Here is a 26,561-nt window from a genome sequence, read left to right as displayed (position 1 = left end):
CGGCACCTTTGGCCCGGAGTTGATTGTGTTTACAGTTGTGGTATTCACAACATTGTTGCATGGATGCAGAGGGAAGGAGAGGAGTGAGTGTGTTGGAGGTGAGACGTCTGGAGATGATGTGTGGTGTGAGATGGACTGATTGTGTTGGGGTTTATACAAAGATGTGGTAGTAAGTGGAGTATGTATAAGGTGTAGCTATTTGGAGAGGATGAGTGAAGAAAGACTTATTAAATGGCTGTGCTTGTCGGAAGTGAAGGATACAAGGAGAACGAGATGGAGAGACGAAGAGAAAGATGCTTTGATTTACCGGGTCCTGGACATGCAGGAAGGTGTAAGGCGTGCAAGGGATAGAACAAGTTGGAGCGATGTGGTTGGTGTACACAGAGTGACATGTTCTCAGTGGACTGAATTACAATATATGATGCGGTCAGGGGAAGCCATGAAAAGAGCCTGTGGGGCTTGATTGGTTTTAATGCTTTAAATATGACCGCTAGAGATTGGATGTGAGGAAACGAGGGCGTTCTTTGTTCCCGGCGCTACCTTGTTAACAAGGGAAACGACAAATAAGTATGTGCTATATATATACACAATTTGGCATTATGGTTCCTCAGAAAGTGGGGAAACAACAACTAGAATCAAGAAACAGGTAATTGCCCAAGTGTTCAATACATATTTCGAAACAGAGTTCGACCAGGATGGACTCGCGACGACTGAACCTTTTGAAGCTTCGGATCTTACGGCTATCCCGCGACCCTCGTCTGGATGCCGTGAGGCTTCAAATAATCAGCGTGGCAGACAAGATCTCGTATCATCTGCAAATGTCTTACTCGTGAATCCTGTTTCGTTGTTCCCAATACCGAGGACGTCATCACAAACCACTGATGTATTTCAGCGACTCAAACGGGAAGGAATCCTCGCCATCTTCGCCGAGTTTAAAGAATCGAAATGAATAAGGAATTGCATCAGTCAGTCTAGACAAGAGAACTAACATGTGATTTAAGAGTTCCAACTCTGTAGCTCTGACTTACCCTGAGTTACCCTAGTGAGTTGATGGGACATTAACTTAAGGGGAGTGTTTTCAAGACACTAATTTGACTGTATCATTTAACCTTTGATCAGTCATTTAGTCAAGTAAGAAAACAGCCCGTCGCTCTATCACACTACAGATGGTACCAGCAGACCCCCGTCTGCTAATATCATCAATCAATTATTACATGAAATTCTTCGCCAGAGAATCAGCCATTCCATCAGTCTTACACTGAGTCAGTCATATAATCAAGATATCACGAGAGCAATGAATTATTTGTAAACTGACATTACTGAACTAGACCCCAGGTATTGAACCAGACCCCAGACACTCATCCAGACCCCAGACACTCAACCAGACCCTCAGACACTCATCCAGACCCCAGACACTCAACCAGACCCTCAGACACTCATCCAGACCCCAGACACTCATCCAGACCCCCAGACACTCAACCAGACCCTAGACATTGAACCAAACCCACAGCCATTGAAACAGACCCCCAGAAACTGAATTACACCCCCCCCTCCCTCCCCAGACACACCCCAGTTCTTTCAGAAGTGAAGTAAATCGTATCTTTGACCATGAACCCCAGTGACGTGCCTCATTCACTCCTGTTACGGAGATTATGAGGTGCAAAGTCGCTGCAACGCTGGCCCTCACCCTCCCTCCATAGGTCACGTTGAACCCGGGGTTCGAGACCCCTCACTCTAACACAGTGACCCAGCATGACGAGACCCGTCCTCGAGGATCCAACCTGTTGTGTCTCGATATTAATCATCATTCCCTGGGATTTCTGCTCCCCAGTCAATACGATGTGTATGATAATCACTGCCCAGTGTATATGATACATATCTACTCCCTCAGTCAGTCTTGTACCATATGTTTATGTTTACATAAGAAGGAAGTTTGTAGTGATTGGTCTATGGTTGGCGTACGTGAGTAATTCTCTTGAATTTTGTCCTGCCAAGTTAACAACAGGTTCGTCCTTAACGAGGTAGTTACCACTCGTTTGCTTGCTTGTTTCTCCTCCCCGGGTACACTCATGGTGGTCGTGTTGTTTATGTTTGTGTGAGGAAGTTAACAATAACACGTGATAAACAACGTTAAGTTCTACCGTTGATTTTACCATGTGAACCGATTGTATGTATTTGTTACTTTTCATTTGCCTGATTTGGTTACTATTTAGTAAAAAGAAAAATGATAAAATAGCTTTCGTGAGTGGCGGTGGTGTGGGGCGGGGGCCGGTGTGTGTGTGTGTGTGTGTGTGGTGGCGGGAGACTCCCCCTCCGCTATATCAACACCAGCAGGTGTGGTGTGGTGTGGTGTGAGGTGGCAGCTGGCTGGTGTCGTGGTGATGTCTGGTGGTGATCATTTCCGTGTGTTGAAAATGAACAGTGGAATGTACGGCGTGCGTGCGTGCGTGCGAGCGTGGAGGTGTTTACACACAGACAGACCAACAACATATTTCCCACATCTTGGAGTCAGCCAACTGATGGGATGGCGGGAAAGATAAAGAAACACGGCCATTTCTCGACGCGTCTTCAATAGAAAACGGAGGTATAGCTATCTAATAACGGTAAGTGCACTTCCTCGATTCTTAACACGACAGAGGAAACGTTGTGAGCTGTTTCATTATGACGGATATAACAAACTGTTACTGACAGTTGAATGTTTTGATTTAGTGTTGAGTCTACGTTAAATGATACACCTGTGTTAGGATCAAGGTACGTGTAGATCCCATCCCAGGGGATGACACGATGATGGGAATCTTATAAAACTTTATATCACTTCGTCGTAAACGTTCATATAAACAAAGTTGATTGGAACTTGCGTCGTTGCCCGTTTTCTGTTCCTCCGTCAGGCTCTTCCGCAATATTTAGATATTTTTCCTTACGTAGTTAACTACCCCACACCTCGTCTTTCTTATGACTTACCTGAGTGAATAATAAGTATTGATATACGTTAAACAGTCCAGGCTTACGCATCACATACGAGGTTAAGAAAAACTTGAAGATAATTCACTTAAAACTGTGCGAGAGTCACTGGGTTAGAGGGGAAACTATAACATAATTACCTTTGATTCACACACCATTTCAATGTTCATTTACACGCGTCGAGATGGAGAAGTCTACTTTCCTGCTGTCTTGACGTCGTTGTGGTGACGTCAGTAGACACACACACACACACACACACACATACACACACACCAGGGTTTTCTATCTCGAGGACAACTTTTCTGAGGGAGGAGGATGAGGTGGTGTTGAGGGTAGACAAATTGTACTGCCAAGAGTCTCACCTTCCTCGTCCAGCAGCAAGTTGTCCGGCTTGATGTCTCTGTCAGGGAGAGAAGGACATCAACCTGTCATTAGTGACATCTTGTGAGGCATCATCATCATCAATAATGATAATAAATTTATGATAAGAATAATATTGATAATGATAATAATAAGTAATGATGATAATGGTAGAAATAATGTAATCACTGAATGTGAGCGAACAAGGTCATTTCTTTGTTGTGTTCCATGCGCTGTCTTGCTAACGTGGCAAATGGCGAAATTGTATGAAAAATGACTAATTCATTATTGATATTATTATTACTATTATTATTATTATTATTATTATTATTATCATTACTATTATCATTATCATCATTGTTGATGTAACCATATAATTGGCATTATTGCTATGTAAACATTAAAAAAGGAATGAGACCAGGTTCCGTTTTCAATACATTCTCGATTATTACACAGGAATTAATTCTGCAAAAAGAGACTCACTTTTTCCCCCGCTCGTCTTTGCAATTACAACATTTCATTATCTAAATATGAAACGTTTTTTTTTTTTTTCATACGTTTGTTTTAACGTCATATTTTAAATTAAAGATGAAATACTGCCCGTGGGGGCGGGGGGACGGGGGTAGGATTACGTGAGTGAATTACAGTTCCTGAATCATTCATTGAATGTTGAGGTCGATGGTTTGTAAGTGTATAATAATGTATAAGTGGACAGCCTGGCGGAATATTTGGTATGACATAAATGAAGCAGTTGTGTATGTCTGTGTAAATTTCCGTCCATCTGTCTCTCCATGTCTCTACCTGTTGCAGGTTTGTTGTACTGTAATGGTTATAACCGTAGCGTTATTAACTTATAACAGCTATAGCTGTAGCTTTTTCATATATTAGCTCTGCCTGTAGCTTTGATATCTTGTAACGGATATATAACTCTAGCTTAATTACTCTGTAGGATCTGTAACTGTAGGCTTGATATCTATATAACAGACGTAACTGTAGCTTTGTTACTCTGTAGGAGGTGTAACTATAGCTTTGATATCTTGTTAGCCTTTAACCGAGCTATAACTATAGCTGCCTTAGCTTTACCTGCCATATAAGGAAGAGGCTTGGCTTCGAACAGCTAGCGAAGCCTCACCCGCTCGTCCACTGGTGGGGTCACTGAAGCCTCAGCTGGTTTTGGCACTGGTTCACGGGCTTCACCGAGTTAATGAAACCTATTTTGTATTCGTCCACTGTGGTTACTGAAGCCTCATTTGGCCAGGCTGGGGTTCACTTGCTTCACGTATATACAACATTAAACCCCTCTGGTCTTGGCCTGGGGGGGGGGGGTTATGAGACGACCTCGCAACAATGATACACTAGTGACGTCATAAGGCATACGTAGTAACGTCACATAGTACACTATGACGTCACACGGAACACTATGACGTCACGCGATACTCTCATGTACACTTAAGGTTCAAAATTCACATGTGAACATTCCCTATGTCTATATTTTCTTGGTATTTATATAATTACCAGTTTGTGTTGTGTAGGGAGGGAGTTCTACGCTCCTGGGTGCCCATCACATGGACGTTCTCCACTGTCATATAACTTTTTTATATTTTTCTATATAATGTTCACATGAACAATGTCGTTATTCAGTTTGTTCATTCCTCCACCGGTCGTATACTACAGCAGTACGCATTTCTTTACGTCATTTTGCGCAAGTCTCTTGTTTACTACCTGGCCATGACCTGTGGTTGTTCTGGCCATGACCTGTGGTTGTTCTGACCATGACCTGTGGTTGTTCTGGCCATGACCTGTGGTTGTTCTGACCATGACCTGTGGTTGTTCTGGCCATGACCTGTGGTTGTTCTGACCATGACCTGTGGTTGTTCTGACCATGACCTGTGGTTGTTCTGACCATGACCTGTGGTTGTTCTGACCATGACCTGTGGTTGTTCTGGCCATGACCTGTGGTTGTTCTGACCATGACCTGTGGTTGTTCTGGCCATGACCTGTGGTTGTTCTGACCATGACCTGTGGTTGTTCTATCCATGACCTGTGGTTGTTCTGACCATGACCTGTGGTTGTTCTGACCATGACCTCTGGTTGTTCTTTGTTTGCATCTTGCAAGTAACTCTTGACTGTTGACGTCATCATCAAACTGGAACAGAAACTTCCCTCCATAATGAATGGTGTGTGAGCTCACGCTGCGACTCCACCACCTTAGTCCTTGATTCTTCTTTGTTGTTCTCCTCTGTACCTTCTTTATCAGTTCCTTCTTCTCTAAATGCTGAGTCCAAACTTGATCAATATATAGTAGTTTTGGCCCGACATATTGTAATTGTAGTTTCTTGAATACTTTCTTATGTGTATACTTAAAAAAGGCGATTATAATATTTGTCAACAGACTGTATGTCATCTATATAACTGTAATTCTAAGGTGAGGTTCCGGTGACAAGGTGGGTACCATGTTGAGTTCATTTCCTCTCACATCCAGATCTGTGCAGCTTACATCCTGCAACATAACATACGTATCAACACCTTCTTTCTGTGTCACATCCTCATCACTTTGTATTCACTTGGACTGACGTTTATGAACCATATCTCAGACCAGCTTTAGATTTAGAGTTTGATGTAAGTGATGCAATCCACGTCATTCTTTATTGCCTTCATCACCTCGGCATCATCTGCAAAATTATTCACGTGTAAGTTCAATTCTTCTGGCAAGTCATTTCCATCAATAACGAAAGTAGTGGTCCAAGGATCAAGCCCTGTGGCACACCACTTGTGACCCCCAACCTGTTGCGAGGTTCCATTGACGTGCGTCCTTTGTTCCCATCTACCTTGTTAATCTTTTCAGACGTGGAGGTAATACTTCCCTTAGTACTTTCCTGAACCCTTCTCTCGATCGTATCTTCGATCCTTTATGAAGACCCAACTTCTTCAGTAACGTTCTGTGTGGTACAGTGTCAAATTCTTTCTGGTAGTCCAGCACTGCTTAGTCCAATCAGAGTTCCCTCTCTCGTGGAAGTCCAAGAGATTTGTGACACATGATCTCCCTTCTCTGTTTCCGTATTGTTTTTCGGTTACAGCTGGAAGTTTCTCCTTTGCAGTAATCATCCCTTTCCCTTATTATTATTCATTCCAGTGCTCTACAGACCTCACTTGTCACAGAGACTGGTCGCATTTTAATCGTAACTTCCCGATCTCCTTTCTTAAAGATCGGTACGACATTTATATCTTCCACCACCTTGTCACCATACTTTCCTCCCTCACTACAGTGGACAGCATTATAAACAACCTGTCTGTCACACGTAAGTACAGACTTCCTCAACATATCTGCATGACCTTCGTTACAATCATGAGCTGAGGTTTTACATAGGTCAAGGTCTTTTGTTAGTCTGCTTTTGTTTTTCTTACAGTTCCAGTGTCTCCCAAGATCTGCACATTTCATGCCACTGGTGCTGAGGCTATAATGTCTTCCACTGTGACAACACTGTTGAACTTGTTATTCAGTTCCTCGAATATACTTAAGTCATGATCATTAGCCTTTACAGCGCTTCCCTCTGGATGACTCGTACTTATAAACTGCTCCTTAACTAACAGTTTGCTCCTGATGAATTGAGAAGTTGGGGATCATCTCTTGCTTGCCTCCTCCTCCACAATGGTCTTTTCAAAGTTGATCTGTTCATCATCCTTCCTCACCCTCGTGGACTCGCTCTCACACTTTACAAATGCTGTCAGGCTGCACTGCTCCCCACGTCTCCTGCACGTAGTATGCATATATGTATGTATGTATGTATGTATGTATGTATGTATGTATGTATGTTATGTTTCTTTTTGGCCAGGACAGTCCCCACTACCCACTAATTACATGCCGATATCTATATGAATCATTCTACACGATATCGGTATATATCTCTCAGATACCCGATACGGAAGGCACTGCCGATACCATGGAGTTCGTCCCCCCCTCCAGCAGTGGTGCCCACCCATCACACAGTGGTCACCTCCCTCTCCCCAGAGACTCGTCTCTAATTAATCACTAAGATGGTGGGCTCCTCCCTCGAGGATTTACCATACATATCTCACTAGAAATACATGATCTTCTCCATCATCTTCTCTTCTTCTTCTCCTCCTCTTTCTCCCCCTCTTCTTCCTCTCTTCCTCTTTCTCCCCCTCTTCTTCTTCTTCTCTTCCTCTTTCTCCCCCTCTTCTTCCTCTCCTCCTCTTTCTCCCCCTCTTCTTCCTCTCCTCCTCTTTCTCCCCCTCTTCTTCCTCTCCTCCTCTTTCTCCCCCTCTTCTTCTCCTCCTCCTCCTCCCCCACCGACGTACCTGTGCGCACCCTCTCCTTGTCATCCCGCTGGTCTTCAACTCCTCCCGTAATTCTGTGTACATATTTCTTCCCTCCACCCTCGTCTCTCATCCTGAGCCAGTTATCCAATTATGGTTCCCCTCCCTCTCTTCTTTGTCCTTCTGTGTTCACCCCAGAGCACGACCCTTGAGCACGGCGGTACGGTCCTTGAGCACGGCGGTACGGCCCTTGAGCACGACGGTACGGCCCTTTAGCATGACGTTGCGACCCTTGAGCACGACGGTACGACCCTTGAGCACGGCGGTACGGCCCTTGAGCACGACGGTACGGCCCTTGAGCATGACGTTGCGACCCTTGAGCACGACGGTACGACCCTTGAGCACGGCGGTACGGCCCTTGAGCACGACGGTACGGCCCTTGAGCACGACGGTACGGCCCTTGAGCACGGCGATACGGCCCTTGAGCATGACGGTACGGCCCTTGAGCACGACGGTGCGAACCTTGGGCACGGCGGTACGGCCCTTGAGCACGACGGTACGACGTTTAAGCACAACGGTACGCCCCTTATGTATGATGACGTGACCCTTGACCTGACTTTTAAGGGTCAGGTCAAGACAAGACCGTCACGCCCTAGGAACGTACCGTCACGCCCTAGGAACGTACCGTCACGCTCTAGGAATGTACCGTCACGCCCGAGGAACGTACCGTCACTCTCTAGGAATGTACCGTCACGCCCGAGGAACGTACCCTCACGCCCGAGGAACGTACCCTCACGCTCTAGGAACGTACCCTTACGCCCGAGGAACGTACCGTCACGCCCGAGGATCGTACCGTCACTCCCTAGGAACGTACCCTCACGCCCAAGGAACATATCGTCACGCCCTAGAAACGTACCGTCACGCCCTAGAAACGTACCCTCACGCCTTTAGAACGTACCGTCACGCTCAGTGCTGACAAAATTCCATTCTATGTAGATCACCTTCTTGGTCGTGGTCAGTCGTGCCATGTCCGTACGTACATAATGCGGGGGTTCACAGCCAGTCAGCTCTCGTTATCTTTCAACTACTGTATCAGACAACCCTACATGATTAACCTAACTACCTGATGACCCTGTAAGTGACACCTAATTCCTTAAAAACTTTATACGCACAAAAAAAAATCTGCATTACCTCAAATATGTTCAGGAGACAGAATTTATATAACTAAATATTTATATAATATTCTTGGCTGAAAATAATTACATATTGCATAAAACAAATACACAAATTCATTAGATAATTGTTCTTCTGATTGTCAGTATTCAACTAGAACAAATAAATTCACAGTTTAATGATGAGGTAAACCATCCAGTGCACTGTAAACCAGTGTCAGGTGGTAGTGTACAGGACGGTGTACTAGTTTACCCCGTGGCACCTGGGGGTATACTGAGGTATACTAGGTGAGTGTAAACCAGTCTGCTCTCCCAGGAGAAGAAGGATGCTGAAGAGTAAGTGAGAGTTCCGCTTTAGTGGCACAAATGTTTATATATAGCTCTACAGGTATACCTCTCTGACTCAGCTGGGTCGGTGTCGCGAGCCCAGGGGCACTATAGTTTACCTGGCAGGTTTGCTGAAGGCTGTGGTTTACATAGAGGCAATAGGATTGACTTAGGGGGGGGGGGAAGTAGTTATGGCACTAGTTTACCTAGATGTTGTAGGGTTTACTGGAGGATGTGGCTTAAATGAAGATGGTGAGGTTTACTAAAGTGGTTTACTGAAGGTTCTAGTTCACCTTAGAAGGAGTGGGGTTTACGCAGGTGGTATACAGGAAGGTGGTGTTTCACCTGTGTGGGTTATTTATAGTTCTGTGAAGTAGGAGGTTCACTTGGCCTCACCTGAAGGTTCACCTGACCTCTTCTGGAGGTTCACCTGGCCTCACCTGTGGAGGAGGAGGTTCACCTGGCCTCACCTGTGGATGATGTTGCGGGCGTGGAGGTAGTTGAGGGCGGAGGCCACCTCCAGGATGTACAGACGGACGTCCTGGTCAGAGAACTGGACGCCCTGCTGGACGTGGTAGCGCAGGTCACCGCCCAGTAGAAGGTCAACCACCATGAACATGTCCTCTGAGTCTGTGGGGAGGGAGGGAGGGACAGGTGAGAGCCACTTACACTTAACTCCTCCTTACTTGCACTTAACTCCTCCTCACTTTTGGATGTAAACACCTCGAGAGTCTGCAAAACAAGGAACTTCAAAGTTTGGGAACTTTACGGTGAAAGTTTCATATGGAAATAATGATTCACAGTTTCTGGTCATATTGTCTTGGTCTCTCTGACTTTGTGAGACACACACACACACACACACACCTTTCACTACGTTTTCTTTTTACGTGTTGATTACCATTTTCCATTTTCTTGTCGATATTTGTTTTTGTTTCAAGATTAAGCATCTCCTTCCTGCTGTGTCCCGGGCGCCACCTCCCAGGGGCCTCACCTGCCTTATACCACACTTATCCTCCCCCTGATACACCCACTCACCCACCCACTCACCCTGGGCTGGGTCGTCTCATTTTGAAATGCTCTCTCTCTCTCTCTCTCTCTCTCTCTCTCTCTCTCTCTCTCTCTCTCTCTCTCTCTCTCTCTCTCTCTCTCTCTCACACACACACACAAGTCACGGTCAACACGTAGTGTATGTAAGCAGCAGGAGGCCTTGTGAGTCCGTCTCAGAATATCTCGCGAGACACTTAACCGCTAATGACCTTATTTACTCGCAAGGACCTGACCTGACCTGGGTCTGAGGCTTCCTTAATGACCTTGTTTATCTCTGACCTCGCTTATATATATATATATATATATATATATATATATATATATATATATATATATATATATATATATATATATATATATATATATATTTATATATATATATATATATATATATATATATATATATATATATATATATATATATATATATAGAGAGAGAGAGAGAGAGAGAGAGAGAGAGAGAGAGAGAGATTGTATTCTACACAGGACACAACGTGATTAAGTAAGGCTGTTCACGCCCAACCACCGTATATTGACGTCAAAGTTAAAAGAGTTAGCTTTACTATCTTTTCAGACAATACCGTAACATTTCTCTTGTGATACGATCTCAATGTGAGGTGTTTCCTTTCTTTTTAAAGTGTCGAAAATATAACAAGTGTTTGTTGATCTTTTGCTAAACACTTGAGTCTCCCCGGTACATCCATCTCTGCTTCCAGTGACTGAGAGACACTGTCTCTTGCCTGATCACCATGTCTCTCTCTTAGTATGAGAGAGATAAGCTTAACCATCACTCCAACACAACCACACACCTCCAACTAGACTCCAACACAACCACACACCTCCAACCAGACTCCAACACAACCAGACTCTATCACAACTAGACTCACCAACACCAAACTCCAACACAACCACACACCTCCAACCAGGCTCCAACACAACCACACACCTCCAACCAGACTCCAACACGACCAGACTCTATCACAACTAGACTCACCAAAACCAGACTCCAACACAGTCCGACTCCCCACAGCCAGACTTCAACACAACCAGACACCCCTACAACCAGATTCTAACACAACCAGACACTTGCACAACCAGACAGCAACATAAGCAGGCTCCAGCACAACAGTCCTCCTCCACAACTAGACTCCAACTCAACCAGAATTCAACACAAAGCCTCCAACACAACCAAACTCCCCCACAACCAGACTCCAACACAACCCACCTCCAACACAACGAAACTTCTCCATACCCGGACTCCAACACAATCATACTCCAACACAACCATACTCCATCACAACCAGCCACCAACACAACCAGTATCCAACACATATACCCTATTTAAAGTTGGACACGCTAGGCTGGTTCAGCGTGACGGTCTGCCGTCATGGTTGAGGTGGAGGCAGAGATGAAAGCCACGAGTTGAGTGACTTTTGACCCAAACTTTGGCAAAACATCGCCAGCCATAATGAGCGTTGGGAGCTGGTGGCGCCATAAACAACGTCAGCCATGATGAGCGCTGGGGACTGGTGGCGGCACCATAAATATCTGCCAGGCATGATGAGCGCTGGGAGATGGTGGCACCATAAACAGTGCCAGCCATAATGAGTGCGAGGGGCTAGTAGCTTCATAAACATCGCCAGCTATAATGAATGTTGGGGGCTGGTGACATCATAAACATCGCTAGCCATAATGAGCACTGCAGCTGGTGCAATCGTAAACATCGCCAGGCACAATGAGCGCCAGAGGCTGGTCGCTTCTTAGGGTTAAAAAGTAAACACTCTGGGTGACCCTATAAAAGTTTTGTAAGCAGTAAATTGATTACAAGAACTTTTTCCGCCTCTATTGCCCGCAACTCCTAATTAAAATAAAGATGACCTAATATTCCAGTATTCTACCACGATAACAGCGAGGAAATAACAGCCAATGAACTCGTTCAAGAAGTCTATGAATTTTTTTTATTTCATAACGGAGTGATTACTTCCAGTTGCTGATTATCTTACCTTGTAATCAATATGCAACAGGGAAATTGATATAGTACAGAAGTATATTACATGACAGTTATTTGACATGAAAACATTCAGTCTTTCCAGACCCTTTGACTTCCTCTCGCACTGTTTGATCTCCTCCCACAACCTTCCACTCTCCTTCAGGCCATTTGACTTCGAGCGAATAGTTTGACTTCCCTCATAACATCTAATCTTCAACCACAACAGACTTTGACTTCACCCCAGACCATCTGACCCCCCTCTCGGACCTTTGACTTCCTCCCCACAACATTTACTTCCTCTACACAATCTAACTTCCTTTCAGGCCGTTTTTGTTCACGTCCGGTCATCTAACTTTCCCGAAGGCAATTTGACTTCCTCTCAATCGACTAACATCCACTTAACACTATTAACATCCTCTCTGACCCAGGAACCCTCCCCCCCACGCCACCCCACAGCTGTCATACACGGCCTGCTTAACCTGAGCCTATCAGCCAGACCCCACTGCCTTTGGTTCGGCCCAGTTACAGCACGTCGCCCCCCATATACCTCATCGACCTAATTCACTCTGACCCATGCACGCCTCTTACCCTCCTGAATGTTCAGGTTCAGAGAACTCAAAAGACTCCCTTACTCCTCCCTTCCACTTCCTTGATCTTCCGCTCTCCCTTCCTCCCTTGACTTTTGACAGGGAGATCCTCTTCGCCAGTCTATCTTTTCTCATCATCTCTGTATGTCCAGACCACTTGCGCACACCTCAGTCATCTCTCTCTCTCTCTCTCTCTCTCTCTCTCTCTCTCTCTCTCTCTCTCTCTCTCTCTCTCTCTCTCTCTCTCTCTCTCCATATCAGATTGCGCTCACTGCCACACCTCTCTGTTACAGTGTTAGTCTTCACATGATGGACCTTCCTCACATCACGCACCCTCCTCGGACAATCCATTTCCGGGACGTCCACTTCATCATCTTCCTTCGTATTTTGTTCAAGGCCCCAAGACTCGCATCCATACAACACCAGTGGAGACTACTGTACCTTCAAACATGCCTATATCTGCCCTGTCAGACGCTAACCTCTCCTTCCACCACACACTCTTTATTGCATCTAAAACTTTAGCCTCTCCCAGTCCTGCTACTGGCGTAAGTACCTGTGGTTCCATTTACTGCGACGTCCACTCACGTACCTAAACCACTCCAGGTCCTCACCATGTAAACATACACTCAGACCAGCCTACCTCATCTCCCTGCGACACACTGTGACCTCACTTTAGTTCACATTCACTCTCAACATTCTCCTTCCACGCACAGTTTTCCCGACACTCTCACCGGCTTCTAGAATATCTCTCTGGAGTCTGCCACCGGAACCGTCTTTTTCAAAAAGCAACTGACTCGCCTCTCATGCCTCCCACCCTCCCGTAGATCCACTCCTCACTCAGCGACACTAGCGTTCAACTCGCTCACCTCGCCGTCCACAAACAGATTAAACTGCCACGGTGACATCTCGTATCCTTGGCGCAGACCCACCATCAGCGAGATTAGATCGTCTTCATTCCTTCCCAGTCGCTTATACTTAATCGCCGTCTCCCGCGTTTAGCGAGGTAGCGCAAGGAAGTAGACGAAAGAATGGCCCAACCCACCCACATACACGTGTATATACACAAACGCTCACACACGCACATGTACATACATATACATTTCAACTTATACATACATATACATACACAGACATATACATACATACACATATACATATTCTTACTTGCTGTCTTCAATTCTCGTCGCCACCCCGCCAAACACTTACTAGCAAACTCCCCCCACCCCTCCAGCGAGGCAGTGCCAGGAACAGACAACAAAGGCCACATTCGTTCACACTCAGTCTCTAGCTGTCATGTGTAATGCACCGAAACCACAGCTCCTTTTCCACATCCAGGCCCCACAAAACTTTCCATGGTTTACCCCAGACGCTTCACATATCCTGGTTCAATCCATTGACAGCACGTCGACCCCGGTATACCACATCGTTCCAATTCACTCTGTTCCTTGCACGCCTTTCACCCTCCTGCATGTTCAGGCCCCGATCGGTGTCCTGAACCGGGATCCTAGACCGAAGCCTTCGGCTGAGGTCGTGGACCGAAGTCTTGGACCGGAGTCTTGGACCAGGGTCGTGGACCTGGGCCGGCCCCTGCATCTGGGCCACGTTCAGATGGCCCCTTAATGGACGTTTTCTGTTTTGTCAAAGAGTTTAGTGTGGGAGGAAAGCTTTTCCTTCCACTCACTGTAAACTGCTTTAAAGTCAGTGTGTGTGTAAACAGCTGAGTGAAACCGCTGAAAGATTTTAGAAGTCATCTCCAGGGAATTAGTGAGGTAATACACAGTTAATCAGGATGCGAAACGGAAAGGGAATTTTACGTTGTCAGAAGATAAGGACGAATATTTTTTTCTATTGATTATTTTATAAGTAGCGATCACTGGTTTCATAGAATTCCAATTTACTTGAATAATTATGCACAGAGTCTCTGGTGACTTATCCAAAAATTTTGATTTAATCTCCAGTAACTGTTATTGTATGGTAAAGTAGAATAATCAATTATAAAATCAGTGAATGAAATAGAGAAATAAATGTAACAAGTTATAACATAGCTCTTCATCATGAGTTACTGGGTTACTTTGAATACCAGTGATACAGAGTGTAGCCTAGCTAAATACCAGTGATACAGAGTGTAGCCTAGCTAAATACTAGTGATACAGAGTGTAGCCTAGCTAAATACCAGTGATACAGAGTGTAGCCTAGCTAAATACCAGTGATACAGAGTGTAGCCTAGCTAAATACCAGTGATACAGAGTGTAGCCTAGCTAAATACCAGTGATACAGAGTGTAGCCTAGCTAAATACTAGTGATACAGAGTGTAGCCTAGCTAAATTCCTTCATATTCTAAGGTCCGTAAAGCAGTTTGTTAACGCTACAGATGGTCATCAGTGTCTAGAGGCAAAGTGGGCGTTAGCGCATTAATTAAGGGCCGATAATAATGTGTTCAAAAATGTTTATAAAAAGGTCAAGGTACGAGAGGGGAATGTCGTATTGTATAGTAATACATTGAGATTCAAACTCCATTCAACGCTACAGCAGACCTCGTCTCTAGGGACACTAGTGTGCGGGATATTCTCAAGTATTCTAATACCAGCACAAGTTTGTCATGACGGGTAATTAGAACACAGTTGTCTAAAGAAAATGAGAAACAACTTGACCTAGTGAGAGACATTGTTTACCTCTGCTACGTGTCCCTCAACTTATGGTGCTCCGCTGCCAGGCGTAGATGGACTCTTGGCGTATTTTCAGGCATACGTAGTTTAATGTGTGGTATATTTTTGTGTTTTGTTTTGTCAAAGACAAATATGATTACTATAGGTTTTCATCGGTGATGTCTGTTATCCTGTTTGAGTGACACAACTTCAAATATATTATTACATAACGTGAGGGGACAGATCTCGTACGGGCATCCTTGACGTCACGTATGATGTAATTCTGGCTGTAGTGTCTGTAAATAATGACCTCTGACGTTGCCACCACAACCATTATTGACCGTATACGTACGTCCTCGTCGCAGTAAACACAAAATTTAGATACATCAGTACCTTAGTATATACGCCTCAACCACAGCGAAGAAGAGATAAACAAATAAATATCAGGGCATATATACGAGCCGACCCACAGTGAAAGGGCTAATTATATATTTATATAATGGAAGCTTAGGAAAACCTGGACAATGCATCTCACTGGCTATTGTGTCTCCCTGACCCGCCCCAAGTGAAGGTGGAATTCAGCTAGACAGACAGAGCGGGAGGTAGAGGAGACTCCGGAAGTAATGAGTTTTGAAAAGATGAGGTGAAGAATGAAGGATTGACCGATATGAAGAACGACATGAGGGATTACTACCCTATGAATCCCTTTAAGATCTACATCTCTTTAATGCTGAATTGGAACCTTTATTTTTTTTTCAGATAATAATGTTATCATGTGATCGACATGGCGTTGACGTGGGCTTACTACATATACGTTGGCGTTGGCGCAAACGTCTGCGTTCGCGTTTCGTGTTAGGGCGGGTGTGTGTGTGTGTGTGTGTGTCTGTGAACGCACTGACGTTGAAAAACATATATAATCAATATTCTCTTAAGTGCAGGACATTTTTTTTTATCACTACACTATACCGTTGATTAATCTCATGCATTTATGTCCACGATAATGCAATGAAGATTTATATATCAGCTGCGTAGATAATTATTAAAATTAGTGCATTTATGTAAGGTCACATGTCAGGCTGGCGTTCGCGGATTTTTCTTTTGATGGTATCCAAAACAAATCCGGATTGAGGGGGAAAAACGAAAATAGCACATTCTGTTGCCTTTGAAGCTTATGGTCGCTGCGATCATGTGCCGCTGTTCATTTGGAACGCTGCTCTGGTTATTTATGAGTAGCGTATTGCCTGTGGCACGTCATCTGTTCCCTTTAAAAAGCATTTCCAGTCGACTGTTTGCAAATTGTCCAGTTACGCCCGTTTTTGCTGGAGTGTGATTGGTTATGGATGCGTATTGCTTGGCGTGGTGTGGGACGCACATATTGGATGGGCCAAAATGGCACCAAGCGAACCGTGGAACAATATAGTATATTTCGTCTCTCTCTCTCTCTCTCTCTCTCTCTCTCTCTCTCTCTCTCTCTCTCTCTCTCTCTCTCTCTCTCTCTCTCTCTCATGTCGGCAATGTATTCTCTCTCTTTTTGAGTATCTTGGGGTTGTGAAAGTACGATTATGTTATAAAACAAAGAAGAAAAATATCATCTATTCATTTATAAACAAAAGAGGAAGTATATATATATTTTGCTTTTTGTAAATCCTTCAGAGGTTGGTGTTGGAGCAGCAAAGATGAGCCTGGCCACTAGCTACTGAGTATGCAAATGAGATTAACTTATTCTTGCGTCTAGCTAACCCTTTAATCCCACGCAGAAAATTTTTCTCTTCCGCGTCTAGCGAAGAACAGGACTTGTTCATGTAGAACTACGACTTCTCGACCTCATTTACATAACGGTTCCTTTGATTCTCGTCTGATTTCTAAAGATTACATGTTCATTTCCCGGTAGAACACGGGAAAAATGTGTTTAGCAATGTGGAATGAATGGTTGCGGCCCCAGTCGACATAGGTACCTAGTTTACGAGTTAAGTACAGACCTGGGAAGTATACTCAGACGTGCGGACAGCCACAGCAGCTGGCAGCCACAGCAGCTGGCAGCCACAGCAGGAGGCTGCCACAGCAGCTGGCAGCCACAGCGGCTGGTAGCCACAGCAGCTGGCAGCCACAGTAGGAGGCTGCCACAGCAGCTGGCAGCCACAGCAGGAGGCTGCCACAGCAGCTGGCAGCCACAGCAGGAGGCAGCCACAGCAGGAGGCAGCCACAGCGTCTGGCAGCCACAGCAGGAGGCAGCCACAGCAGCTGGCAGCCACAGCAGGAGGGAGGACTCACCTTGGAAGCTGAACCAGAGGTTGACGAGGAAGGGGTGGTTGAGGGAGGCCAGGATCTCGATCTCGCGGAAGACGTTGTTGAGGGCGTCCCGCGCCTCGCACTGCGTCTTGTTCATGTACTTCATGGCGAACATCTGCTTGCTGTCCCGCTTCTGCACGATGCACACCTGCAGAGGACCAGGGGAGAGAGCGGTGAGAGCCGGGAGGGAGGTGAGAGGAAGGAGGGGAAGAAAGGTGTTTAGGAATGTGCTGGTGTCTGTCTTACTAAGGGCGTGTCTCGTGGGTTGGATGGACGGCTCTCTCTCTCTCTCTCTCTCTCTCTCTCTCTCTCTCTCTCTCTCTCTCTCTCTCTCTCTCTCTCTCTCTCACCAGTCAGTGCGGTAGAAGGAGCCACAACACATAGAGGTTCCTGTATGCAGATGATGCCACGATACTTGTACTGTTGTGCCAGTGATACAGAGAGAATTTTTATTTTTTCCTATTTTTTGTATAGTCTGAGAACTTTTGTGTCACGGTGATGAAAGGGTTATATATATATATATATATATATATATATATATATATATATATATATATATATATATATATATATATTGTGTGTGTGTGTGTGTGTGTGTCTGTGTGTAGTCTACAGGAAGCTTGAGCCTCATGTTCTCTGAGGCAAAGAAAACATTCTCCACATAGCTTAAGGGGGAATGTTACGTCAGAGTTAAGTTGTAAAGTTGTGTGTTGAATACAATCGTTTCCTTCTTGTGTTTTGGAAAGAGAGAACCAAAGCTGATGGTTGAGGGAACCAGACTGGGGAAATTACTCAATATATCAAATATCGAGGAAGAAACTGATACAAGATAGATTCAGGCCACGCAGGTGTTGTTAAGGAATGTGGAGGTCATTACGCGTGTGCGAGGTCATGAACACGAACATAACACGACGTAATTTGTTCCAAGTGGATGAGGTTGTTCATAGTGTTCCCAGCTACTGAACGTAGGGTCAGCTCTGGCCCGCCGCTCCGGAAGGGTAGATTTACCTGCTTGGGGGGGATGAGGATGGGGGCTCGGATTGGGGGAGTTTGTTGGGGGAGTGGGGGAGAGGAAAGATGAGATGGTGGGGAGCCTGAGGGAGATGCCATATTGTTGGAGGAGACGCCAGGTCATTAGTTGGGTTGAATTGTGAGGGTGTGTGTGTTGGGCCTGAGGTGAGGCCAGGTGGTGGAGATGGTCCGGACGGTGAGGGAGGAGGGAGAGGAAATGATACGATGGAGAGGAGGGAGTGAGGGAGAGGGAGGAGAGGGTGAGAAAGGGAGAGGTATAGGGAGAAGGTCTGAAGGCAAGTTTTGGAGGCTTTTAAAGAGTTTGGAGGGGCCTAGAGGGGGGGGGGGAGTGAGAGCAGGGAGTGAAGTGAGAGTAAATATCGTAGTGAGACTTCAGAGTGAAATGCGAATAATGAGTGAAGTGAGAGCAGGGAATGAAGTGAGAGTAGAGGGAAGTGAAGGTAGCCTGAAGTGAGAGTAGAGAGTGACATGAGAGTAAAGAAAGAAGTGAGAGTAGAAAGTGAAATGATAGTAGAGGAGAAAGTAGAGTAAGAGTGAAGTAAGAGTGAAATGAGATTATCGTGGCATGACAGTAGAGAGTGAAGTGAGGGGTGGAGAGTGAAGTGAGAATGAAGCGAAAGAAGAGAGTGAAGTGAGATTTAAGAGTGAAATAAGAGTGAAATGAAAGAAAGGAGTGAAGGAAGAGGAGAGAGTGAAGTGAGAGTTTAGAGTGAAGTAAGAGTTAAAGTGAGAACAAGAAGTGAAGGGAAGGGAGAGTATAGAGAGTAAGTAAGAGTTTATAGGTAAGAGTGGGAGTGAAGGAAAGTGAGAGGATAAAGAGTAAGTGAGAGTTTAGAGTGATGTAAGAGTGAAAGTGAAGGACAGTGAGAGTTCAGAGTGAGGTAAGAGTGGAAGTGAAGGGAAGTGAGAGTTCAGAGTGAGGTAAGAGTGGAAGTGAAGGGAAGTGAGAGTTCAGAGTGAGGTAAGAGTGGAAGTGAAGGGAAGTGAGAGTATAGAGAGTAAGTGAGAGCTCAGAGTGAGGTACGAGTGGAAGTGAAGGGAAGTGAGAATATAGAGAGTAAGTGAGAGTTCAGAGTGAGGTAAGAGTGGAAGTGAAGTGAAGTGAAAGTATAGAGAGTAAGTGAGAGTTCAGAGTGAGGTGCGAGTGGAAGTGAAGGGAAGTGAGAGTATAGAGAGTAAGTGAGAGTTCAGAGTGAGGTAAGAATGGAAGTGAAGTGAAGTGAAAGTATAGAGAGTAAGTGAGAGTTCAGAGTGAGGTAAGAGTGGAAGTGAAGGGAAGTGAGAGTATAGAGAGTAAGTGAGAGTTCAGAGTGAGGTAAGAGTGGAAGTGAAGTGAAGTGAAAGTATAGAGAGTAAGTGAGAGTTCAGAGTGAGGTGCGAGTGGAAGTGAAGGGAAGTGAGAGTATAGAGAGTAAGTGAGAGTTCAGAGTGAGGTAAGAATGGAAGTGAAGGGAAGTGAGAGTATAGAGAGTAAGTGAGAGTTCAGAGTGAGGTAAGAATGGAAGTGAAGGGAAGTGAGAGTATAGAGAGTAAGTGAGAGTTCAGAGTGAGGTAAGAATGGAAGTGAAGGGAAGTGAGAGTATAGAGAGTAAGTGAGAGTTCAGAGTGAGGTAAGAATGGAAGTGAAGGGAAGTGAGAGTATAGAGAGTAAGTGAGAGTTCAGAGTGAGGTAAGAATGGAAGTGAAGGGAAGTGAGAGTATAGAGAGTAAGTGAGAGTTCAGAGTGAGGTAAGAATGGAAGTGAAGGGAAGTGAGAGTATAGAGAGTAAGTGAGAGTTCAGAGTGAGGTAAGAATGGAAGTGAAGGGAAGTGAGAGTATAGAGAGTAAGTGAGAGTTCAGAGTGAGGTAAGAGTGGAAGTGAAGGGAAGTGAGAGTATAGAGAGTAAGTGAGAGTTCAGAGTGAGGTAAGAATGGAAGTGAAGGGAAGTGAGAGTATAGAGAGTAAGTGAGAGTTCAGAGTGAGGTAAGAGTGAGGGGGGGGATGAACACTCGCCTCTCACCCAGGTTGAGTAATCACGATAATTTCCTTAATGCATAAATTCAGTGTATCATAATCGCCAATTATCGGAGCTATAATCCAATAACTCGTGTGTTATCCTGGGGATCCAATCCTAGCGATAATTGCCTATAATTATTTAAATCGTACATAAAGGCAATTATTAACAGCTGATAATATAGTCTCATAAATACAGATAAATAGGTGAGAAATGAGATTAATTTGCAAACAGCATTTGGCTAATGATTAAAACGTGCCATTGTGCTATTATTATTATTATTATTATTATTATTATTATTATCATTATTATTATTATTATTATTATTATTATTATTATTATTATTATTATTATTATTATTATTATTATTATTATTATTATCATTGTTGTTGTTATTATCATAATGAATATTGTTATTATGAATATCATACTTGATCATGTTTACATATATCATCATTACTATCATTTTCATTATTTTTACGACGACGGGTAACATTATCACAATAATATTATCGTCATTTATTCTGATCATTATATTATCATTTATTCTGATAATTATAATATTATCATTTATTCTGATCATTATCATATTCATTCTGATAATCATGATATTATCATTTATTCTGACTATTATATCATTTATTATGATAATTATAATATTATCATTTATTCTGATCAATATGATATTTATTCTGATAATTATATCATTTATTCTGATCATGATAAGATTATCATTTATTCTGATGATTATAAGATTATCATTTATATTGATAATGATAAGATTATCATTTATTCTGATAATTATTAGAAGAGAAGAAACGTTCATATTCCTTGGACAGTGTTGCCAACAGAGCCAATCAGTGTGGCCTGTCCAACACCATAAATGTCTGGGGTGGGTGAGGGTGGGGGAGCGTTCCTTCTGCACCCCAGCAAATTAAATTCCCCCTCTCTCCCTCACCTCCTCCCCCACCTCCTCTCCCCCACCTCCTCCTCCACCTCCCCCTCTCCCCACCTCCTCCCCCTCTCCCCCACCTCCCCCCACCTCCCCCCACCTCCTCCTCCCCCTCTCCCCCACCTCCTCCTCTCCCCCACCTCCCCCCACCTCCCCCCACCTCCTCCTCCCCCTCTCCCCCACCTCCTCCTCCCCCACCTCCCCCTCTCCCCCACCTCCTCCCCCACCTCCTCTCCCCACCTCCTCCTCCACCTCCCCCTCTCCCCCACCTCCTCCCCCTCTCCCCCACCTCCCCCCACCTCCCCCCACCTCCTCCTCCCCCTCTCCCCCACCTCCTCCTCCCCCCCACCTCCCCCCCACCTCCCCCCACCTCCTCCTCCCCCTCTCCCCCACCTCCTCCCCCACCTCCCCCTCTCCCCCACCTCCTCCTCCTCCTCCCCCTCTCCCCCACCTCCTCCCCCACCTCCCCCTCTCCCCCACCTCCTCCTCCTCCTCCCCACCTCCTCCTCCTCCTCCCCCTCTCCCCCACCTCCTCCCCCACCTCCTCCCCCTCTCCCCCACCTCCTCCTCCTCCTCCCCCTCTCCCCCACCTCCCCCTCTCCCCACCTCCCCCTCTCCCCACCTCCTCCTCCTCCTCCTCCCCCCCTCCTCTCTCTCCCCCTCCCCTCCCCCTCCTCTCTCTCCCCCTCCCCTCCCCCTCCTCTCCCTCCCCCTCCTACCCCACTTCTGTACCCCCAACCTCTGCCACGACCCCGTCCCCCCCAACCTTCCTTCCTGCTCGCCAGGGAAAATATTTTCCTTCCTTCCATCAGGGTTGGCAGGCGGGGTTAGCTGTGTGACGACCAGCGTGTTGATCAACCCCCGGGAGGGAGAGAGAGAGAGAGAGAGAGAGAGAGAGTTGTCACGGAGGTGGGTGAGGAGAGGGTGTCACAAGGTTTCTAAAACTACTTTTCGTTCTCACATGTTGGTGGGAACGTTTTCTTGGTGTCTACAGGTGTTGTCAGCTGTCTACAGGTGTTGTTAGCTGGCTACAGGTGTTGTTAGCTGGCTACAGGTGTTGTTAGCTGTCTACAGGTGTTGTTAGCTGGCTACAGGTGTTGTCAGCTGTCTACAGGTGTTGTCAGCTGTCTACAGGTGTTGTTAGCTGGCTACAGGTGTTGTCAGCTGTCTACAGGTGTTGTCAGCTGTCTACAGGTGTTGTTAGCTGGCTACAGGTGTTGTTAGCTGGCTACAGGTGTTGTTAGCTGGCTACAGGTGTTGTCAGCTGTCTACAGGTGTTGTCAGCTGTCTACAGGTGTTGTCAGCTGTCTACAGGTGTTGTTAGCTGGCTACAGGTGTTGTTAGCTGGCTACAGGTGTTGTCAGCTGTCTACAGGTGTTGTTAGCTGGCTACAGGTGTTGTCAGCTGTCTACAGGTGTTGTCAGCTGTCTACAGGTGTTGTCAGCTGTCTACAGGTGTTGTTAGCTGGCTACAGGTGTTGTTAGCTGGCTACAGGTGTTGTCAGCTGTCTACAGGTGTTGTTAGCTGTCTACAGATGTTGTCAGCTGTCTACAGGTGTTGTCAGCTGTCTACAGGTGGTCTTTCGCTGTTGTGAGGGGGGGGGTCATTATAGGTCACTGGTATTTAGGAATCATTACCTGCACTTAACATTCATTTAGTGACCTTCACGAAATGTAATTCTAATTACAGACGTTATGACATTTATAAAACTCAATAATGTTTACAAAAGTTATTTACAATATTCAGTGACGTATACAGAATGAAGTGACATTTACAAATATTCATGACTTTCAATAGTTTACAGTATTTCCAAGAGGTAATTACAGTGATTCATATTAAGGACTCTTAATGTTGCTAACACTGATAGAGGTCAGTGACAGTGTCTAAAATTAATGTTTTTACGAGATTATTGAGTGACACGTTAATGACCCTTAACCTGAGTTAGTGACGTGAGAGATCAGCGACTTTAAACCAGAGTTGACAGCTTGTGCCGATGCCGCTAAGGTTTGATCGGCCAAAGTCATGTGTGCCACGAGTGCGAGAAGGAAGGGAGTGTCGACAGTGGTGGTCACAGGTGAAAGTGGGTTTGCTCTAAGGATGCGTGATGTCACCATGGCCGTTTGATCTGCTTATGGATGGGATTTACACCGATGGAAGTGTGGGTCTCGGAGCGAGTTGTGTGTCCACGGTATGCTGCGGGTGTGAGGACATGGGAGATAAATCAGTTGCTATTTGCGGATGACTTAGCTCTGGTGGCAGACTCAGGAGAGAAACCCTCAATGCTAGTAGTGTCTGAGTTTGGAAATGTATGTGTAAAGGAGAAAGTGATGAAGTGTAGCCGGGAGATGAGACAAGACTGGGAATGGACATAACAGCAGAAGGAGCCTTGAGGGCGGAAGTAACTCACAGGATGGTGGAGGAATCTCTCTATAATCCAGAGTGCAGTGAGGAGTGTGGGGAAGGAATGATAGTGGTCCCTGGCTGTTAGGGTCATGATCAGTAGTTCTGAGGGTAATGTAGTCGCAGCAGTCTTGTATGGACGCAAACCTTGGGTTACAAATGCAAGACAAATGAAACAGCTGGACGTGTCGGAAATGAAATGCCTGAGGAAGATATGAGGTGTGAAACGGGTTAATCATGTGGCGAATACCAACATAAGAACGGTGTGGTGGAAAGTTCAGCCCGACTGACAGAACTGACAAGGGTGTGCGGATACGGTTTGGATGTATGGAGAAGATGAGTGAAGAGAGAATTACTAAGAGGATTTACTTCAGAAGTGGAGGAAAGAAGGAATGAGAGGAGATCATAAAGGAGATGAAATGATGGAGTGTTGAAGGTGTTGTGGTATCGAGAAGTGAGTATTCAGGAGGGTAAGAGGCGTGCATGGGATGGAATGAACTGGATCGATGTGTTATATGAGGGACGACGTGTTGTCTGTGAGCTGAACCAGGGCATATAGAGCGGTCAAGGTAAAGCACAACATTGTCTGTGGGGCCAGGTTATGAATGGTAGGTTCAGTGTGTTGCCCACCACAGCTAGAGTGTGGCCGTGGGCACATGAGGTCGTTACTCGCTTGTGTTTGACGCTACCTCGCTAAGGCGGGAAACTGATTAGTCGCAAAAGTATTATTGCTTCAGGTTGGATGCCTGACGCCTCATCTGTCCACATCCTGGATGCGGAAGCGCCACCACTGAGTGACTAGGTTAAGAAAACTTGCGCAGGGCGTGATGACGTACCCAGGCCTGTGTAGGGCTCGAACCCTGTACCCACAAATGCCCAGATGAGCGACGTAAACGCGTGATCCACCACAGTCTTTAATTTTCTTTCCACCAAAATCATTCTGGTCTGTTTCAAATATTTTTTTTTCCTCCTTTATCAAAGTTTTTCATTTTAGCTTTTTTTTCTCTGGAGTTCAAAAGCTTTTGATGACAAAGTTGAAAAGCTAATTATCATTTTTTTCTCTGAGGATATGAGCAGCAACACCTCAGGGATGTTACCAGAGGCCAACTTTCATACTACTAAAATTAAAGATAAAAGAGTTACCAAAATGAGAAACCTTTAACGTTGGCGCTCCTCTGTGTGTGTGTGTGTGTGTGTGTGTGTGTGTGTGTGATATTTTGATGAGTTTTTCCATCACGTGACCCATGATATCGTCGTCTGCTGTCAGCCGTTTGAAGTGAGGGGAAGTTGCTATCTCCTGGCTGGTCGCTGACTGCTGGCCAGATGTCTGAACTGATCACTCGAGCCTCAGCCTCTGTGGCTCACATACCTCACCTCACACCCACCCACCCACCCTGGCTGGTGAGGGAACTCCCCAGCTGACGTGTGTGTCGTCTGTCTGTCTGTCTGTGTAACCTGTTTGCCTACACACCGAGAGAATCGAACCCTGGTTGCCAACACACCGAGAGAATCGAACCCTGGACCTTCTGTGTGGCAGCCTGGTAGCCTATTCCCCCAGGCCATGATGAACTTAAGACTTCGTCTGCTCGCTCCTTAACTAGTGGGTGACGCAGAGCCGTGAAGTAGCCAGTGGTGACGGAGGAAGTGATGTCGTAAGCTCATCGTGGTCTGGTGGGTTAGGTTACCTGGCTGCCACAACAGATGGTCCGGGGTTCGATTCTCGAGGTATAGTAGTGAACAGTTTACATCAGATATTATGTGTACATTCCATGGGTAACACACACACACACACACACACACACACACACACATATATATATATATATATATATATATATATATATATATATATATATATATATATATATATATATATATTGGAAAGGATCACAATTTTGCGCGTGATCAAGATATTCCTATGAGTCCACGGGGAAAATGAAACACGATAAGTTCCCAAGTGCACTTTCGTGTAATGATCACATCATCAGGGGAGACACAAGACAGAAATATAACAGTCAGTTAATATACAACGAAGAGACGAAGCTAGGACGCCATTTGGTAAACATGCGATTGTCCAAGACAATCTGTTATATTTCTCTCTTGTGTCTCCCCTGATGATGTGATTGTTACATGAAAGTGCACTTGGGAACATCGTGTTGCATTTTCCTCGTGGACTCAGTGAAATATATATATATATATATATATATATATATATATATATATATATATATATATATATATATATATATATATATATATATATATATGGGGATAAGGGAGGAAGAATACTGCCCACGTATTCCCTGCGTGTCGTAGAGGGCGACTAAGAGGGACGTGAGCGGAGGGGCTGGAAATCCTCCCCTCTTGTATTACTCTCCAAACGAGGGAACACACGAAAGAGCCAAATGTGGCTCTTTGTTTCCTCTTAGGCTCAGTTGAGAGGTTACTCCCAATGTTCGACGTAGCTACATCACTCGTGTGTCTGGTGTACATAGTGACTAATGTTGGCTTCCCTCCTGACCCGAG

The 26,561-nt window shown here is 45.3% G+C and overlaps 1 protein-coding gene across 1 annotated transcript in view; it reads right to left on the bottom strand.

Annotated features, from left to right (window-relative positions):
- The window catches only part of LOC139749320 (serine/threonine-protein kinase 32B), a 204,515-nt gene that overhangs the window by 31,543 nt on the left and 146,411 nt on the right, over nt 1-26,561 (bottom strand). The window contains exons 4-6 of the mRNA XM_071663046.1: nt 17,639-17,804; nt 9,569-9,728; nt 3,324-3,361 (exon numbers count right to left, since the gene is read on the bottom strand). Coding sequence (XP_071519147.1) covers nt 3,324-3,361; nt 9,569-9,728; nt 17,639-17,804 — 364 coding nt within the window. The remainder of the gene's footprint in view (nt 1-3,323; nt 3,362-9,568; nt 9,729-17,638; nt 17,805-26,561) is intronic.

This window comes from Panulirus ornatus, chromosome 7 (assembly GCF_036320965.1).
Source record: "Panulirus ornatus isolate Po-2019 chromosome 7, ASM3632096v1, whole genome shotgun sequence".
Taxonomy (NCBI): Eukaryota; Metazoa; Arthropoda; class Malacostraca; order Decapoda; family Palinuridae; genus Panulirus; species Panulirus ornatus.
Note: the sequence above shows the minus strand (reverse complement) of the source record. Positions and strands in the feature narration are given on the sequence as shown.